General features: G+C 53.4%; 1 protein-coding gene across 1 annotated transcript; it reads right to left on the bottom strand.

Annotated features, from left to right (window-relative positions):
* Nucleotides 1-1,329: 1,329 nt before the first annotated feature.
* SERPINH1 (serpin peptidase inhibitor, clade H (heat shock protein 47), member 1, (collagen binding protein 1)) lies at nt 1,330-3,331 on the bottom strand. The gene is made up of 4 exons (XM_010137148.1): nt 2,714-3,331; nt 2,461-2,559; nt 1,988-2,220; nt 1,330-1,801 (listed from the first exon to the last, which is right to left on the bottom strand). Exons 1-4 carry the CDS (start codon nt 3,294-3,296, stop codon nt 1,499-1,501), a joined length of 1,218 nt encoding a protein of 405 aa, XP_010135450.1. The 5' UTR covers nt 3,297-3,331; the 3' UTR covers nt 1,330-1,498.
* Nucleotides 3,332-4,506: the final 1,175 nt, after the last annotated feature.

Below are 4,506 nucleotides of genomic sequence, written 5' to 3'. Positions count from 1 at the left end.
CCCCTCCATCCTCCATAACGTGCTGCAGCGTGTGGGTCGTGGTGTTGTGGATGGTCTCCTGCCTCCCACCACCGTGGGGAAAGCACCTGGGAACAGGATCTAGGAAGAGGCTTTAAGGACAAAGGATCTCCCCCTCGGGCTGGCTTGGACAGAAACGGGGGCAGACGAGATTTGCCACGGTGGTTAACCTCGCGAACCTGGAGAAGACATTAGTTCTGCCTGTAGGCAACAGCTGACAGGAGAATCTGTAGTTGTAACTCCATAAATAAGTGGGAATGGTCCTGTGCGTGGTCTGAGAAAATGCAGCGCTGTGCTTCTGTGGAGCAGCCTGACTCCAGGTCTCAGATGGAGCAGGCGGTGAAACCCGCTCACGGGCAGACATAAATACGAGTGTGACTCTAAACACGTTTGGTTTCCTGCTTGCCTGTATCCAGGACAGCCAATGGGGAACTGAAGCATCGCTGGGGAGAGGACCCCCAAAGAAGGGTCGTTAGGAAGTGAGGTAACGGCAGCTCTAAAGCTTTGTGTTTAAATGGGAGAGTGGAAGTGGACTTAATCCGCCTCCTTGGGAGAAGCCAGCCAGGAGTCCCTTGGCCTGCTATGGGAGCTGGTCCTAACTGGGAGACCCTTCACAGTGGTAACTCTCTTTCCCAGCCCTACGTGCTGATGCAGAAGCAGTGGAGTTCCTTTGGTACAGGATGTTTTATTCCAGATGTTGGCCCAAAAGCCCCCTTCATGATCCCCAGAGGGGTGGAGCACGTCCAGTTCTGTCACGCAGGAGTGCTGTAGGAACCTCAGGTTTATCTTTTTAGGAGGTTCTACCTGAGGAGCTGATCTGTGGTTCAAGCATCTAAGTGTCATCCAGGGCAGGGTGAGGCAGGACAGAAGGGCCTAACTCCATACAATCCCTGTTCTCACATGCTGTCACAGTCCTGCTCTGCTCTCAGGGCCTGGACCGCAGAACCAACCCTTTGTGCTCTGTTCCATAGCACTGGAGAGATAAGAGAGACCAAGGAACAACTGCAAAGCGACCAGAGCAGCGCTGGTGAGGTGCCACAGAGCACCAAAGCAGGAGAAAAGCAGCAGAGCTAAACGTGCAGAAGCGGTGGAGATGGAAGGGTGGAGAACTTGTGCCTTCACAGGGCTGATGGTAGCAGCGAGGTTCTGAGGAGGCTTAACTCATGCAGGGAGGAGCCTGAACGTCTCAGCTGAGGATGCTAGTAGCTGAGACAGTTCCTGGCAGTTCCCTTCCATTCCTGGTGACCCTCTTGGACCAGGCTCCCCCTTGCTCCTTCCTCTCTGGAGATGGGTTTGTGCAATACGTATTTTGGGGTGAGGTAAAGTGTCTGCTGGTTTCTCCTCACAATGCACCCTGGTCTGAATAGCACCCATAGTTCGAGAAGGATACAAAATAGTGTCTCCCCTTTTTTGAAATCCCCCCCTAAAAAAAACACACAAACCAAAGCTCTGGGGAAAAAAAAAAACAACCCCAAACTAACTACAACTCATCACGCATCTTGTCGCCTTTGGGCCTCACGAGCCTGCCGATGAAGAGGATGGAGTTGGTTTTACTGTCCTTGATCATGAAGATGAAGGGGTGGTCAGCATAGAAGAGCTTGGGGTTCCTTATCTCCTCTCGGCCATAGATGTCAGCGTCGTAAGGGTTCCCTTCCGTGTCCCATTCGAGAGCAGCAGCATGGAAGACGTTGGACAGGTAAAGGTCTTTCTTGCCGGAGATCTTTGACAGGTCAGCCTTGGTTTTGTCAACGGCTTCTGTCAGGCCCAGATCAGCCAAGTGTTTCTAGGAGGAGAAAAGAGGTCAGCAACCCTCCCAGAGATGACACAGCACAATCCTTTCCAGCCACAGCCACACAAGCTGCTGGAGAAAGGACAACAGGCACAGGTAACCAGCCCATCATCCCACAATCTTCTCACCCACCCCAAAGAACTGCAAGGCCCAACTGTTTTCTTTAAGGACCTCCTTTACCTGAAGGTCATGGCTGACTTCCAAGACTACTTTAGGCAATGAAATGGCCACTGATCTCTTCTTCATCTTGCCAGCCCAGGTCTTCAGCTGCTCCCTGTTCAGCAGTTTCTCAACCCTCTCCAGAGGTTCCACATGGTTTGGCATGATGAAGATCATGCTGGAGAGCTTGTGAGCGAGTGGCATCTCCACCACCTGGAGCTTCTCTGTCTCATCATCGTAGTAATTGTAGAGACCTTAAAGTTGGAAACAGGAAAAGGTGAGATGTGGGGCAGAGGCGAAGCTCCCCACAACCTTGTGAATTCACCCTGAGAGATGGAACCAGCAGGACAAGCCCACCCTTGCTTTGGTCTCTCTCACCCACTGACCATGAGGCAAACCCATATTCCAGCAGTTGGTGGAAAAGTGGGTAACGGAGCAGCAGTGAGTGTTAACTCCAGTTGGTCTTGACATGGGGCAGGAGGTTTGCAACTTACCTGTGCGATGCATCATGGGAACTCCCACCGTGTAGGAACGGGTCACCATGAAGCCACGGTTGTCCACCATCTTATGATGGAACTTCTCATCCCAGTGAGCTACAGGAGAGAGAAATTCAGCTGGTAAGAAAAGGGAATGGGTGCTAATTTCATTCTTAACTACTTGCCCTCAAAAACAGCGTGTCTCCAAGGGACTCAGGGTTTCTTCACCTTCCCAGGGTCACTTGTATCAAGAATTGCAGGTTGAACTTACGCTTGAAGAACATGGCGTTGACAATGAGGGCCCCATCGGTTTTCTCAACATCTTTTGTGACCTCTGGGAGTTTCCCATCTGTGGTCTGGGCTGCCCACTCATTGATGGATTTCAGGGCGCTCCTCTTGTCTCGGAAGTTGATCTTGGAGTGCTCGTAGTTGTAGTGTTTCTTGCTGTTCTTCACAAAGTCATCAGCAAAGTTGATGGAGGCGGGGCCGTACAAGCGGTTGCCGATCTTCCAGGTAACGTTGCGGGCTGTGCTGTTGCTGACTTCGTTCAGGAGCTCGGACAACCCGCTGTGCATGTAGTCATCGTTCAGTTTGTCTGCGCTGAGCACTGCCTTGGCTTGGGAGGCAGTTGTGGCCTTGCCCCCGAGGGACACGAGGCCAAGGGAGGAGGCCACGACCACAGGGGACAGCAGGATGTTCTCCATGTTCTTGTCTTTCGCCATGGCGTGGTAGAGGTTGAAGGCCAGCGTCGTGCTGCGATCAGCCAGCGTCGTTGCCTTGTCGCTCAGCTTCCTGTCCTCCGAGGGCACGGCTGCAGCGAGGCCACAGAGAGCAAGCACCGGAATAATCCACATGGCTTTGGCAGCACCCAACACCTCCGAGGACCTGCTGGGTAAGAAGAGCTCACCATCAGCATGATCAAGCCCTTCCTGGAGCATTCAGAGACCTCAGGGGCTCTTCCAGTGAAACCCAGGCTCCAGTGATGGCCAGAGCACCTGTATCAACACTTCACTTTAGGGGAGGTATTAGGAAGAAATTCTTCACTGTGAAGATGGTGAGGCACTGGCCTAGGCTGCCCAGAGAGGTGGTAGAAGCTGCATCCGTGGAAGTGTTCAGGGCCAGGTTGGATGGGGCGTTGAGCAACCTGGTCTAGTGGAAGGTGTCCCTGCCCATGGCAGGGGGGGATGGAACTAGGTGACCTTTAAGGTCCTTTCCAACCCAAAACAGTCTGTGATTCTGCCTCCTGAGCAGCAGGTCAAACCTCTGCCCTGGTGATGAAAAGCTAAAAGCAGGTTATTTCTGCTGCCCAAAGGCCACGTAGCACAGTGCTGCCTGGCTATTGTGCTCAGTGTCCTACAGGGATCGCCCTCGGGGAACCCCAGCTCCGTACCCACCTGCTCAGCTTTCTAGACACTAGATGGAGCACATGAGCTTCCACACAGCTAAGTCAGAGGCCCCTTGAGAAGGTCCAACACTGTCTGGTTTGCCTGGGCAGTTAGTTTTGCCTGTACAGCCCTGCCAGCGTGGTATGGGGGCAGAGGAAGGTGGTGGACCCCTCCTTTCCCCTTTCCCACTAGGTTCATGCATTCAGTATATGCATCTCGTGACAACGTTGATGCTCCCATCCCCAGTGAGGGCTCTGAGAAACCTCCAGAGCTTCCATAAACCTGCAGAATGACCAGTCCTAAAAGCTCTTTGGAGCTCATCCCCCCACCTCCGAGGCTGTAACCTGTCCCCAGACCTTCCCTCCCTCCTGCCAGCGCAGCAAACCTTCCCTCAGGGCTTCAATTCCACCTTAACGCCCCAAGAGTGATGCTTTTTGTGTGAGCTTTTCCTTGACAGCCTGCATCATATCCAAGGGCACGAGAAACTTTCCTTGGTCCTCTCCTCCGCCCTGCTGCCGGCCAACGTGGAGACAAGAATGGGCTGCAACAGGGCAGCTTCAGGGTTAAAGCAAAGAGCGCAGGAAGCGAAGGGCCCGCCGGGATTACAGATGGAAGGAAACACGCACACAGCCCTGAGCAAGGCCAGTGCGCAGTTGCACCAGGGACCTTTTGTCACGGT

This window comes from Buceros rhinoceros, unplaced genomic scaffold (genome assembly GCF_000710305.1).
Source record: "Buceros rhinoceros silvestris isolate BGI_N320 unplaced genomic scaffold, ASM71030v1 scaffold12715, whole genome shotgun sequence".
Taxonomy (NCBI): domain Eukaryota; kingdom Metazoa; phylum Chordata; class Aves; order Bucerotiformes; family Bucerotidae; genus Buceros; species Buceros rhinoceros.
The sequence above is the reverse complement of the archived record's forward strand: the minus strand, read 5'-3'. Positions and strand labels throughout refer to the sequence as shown.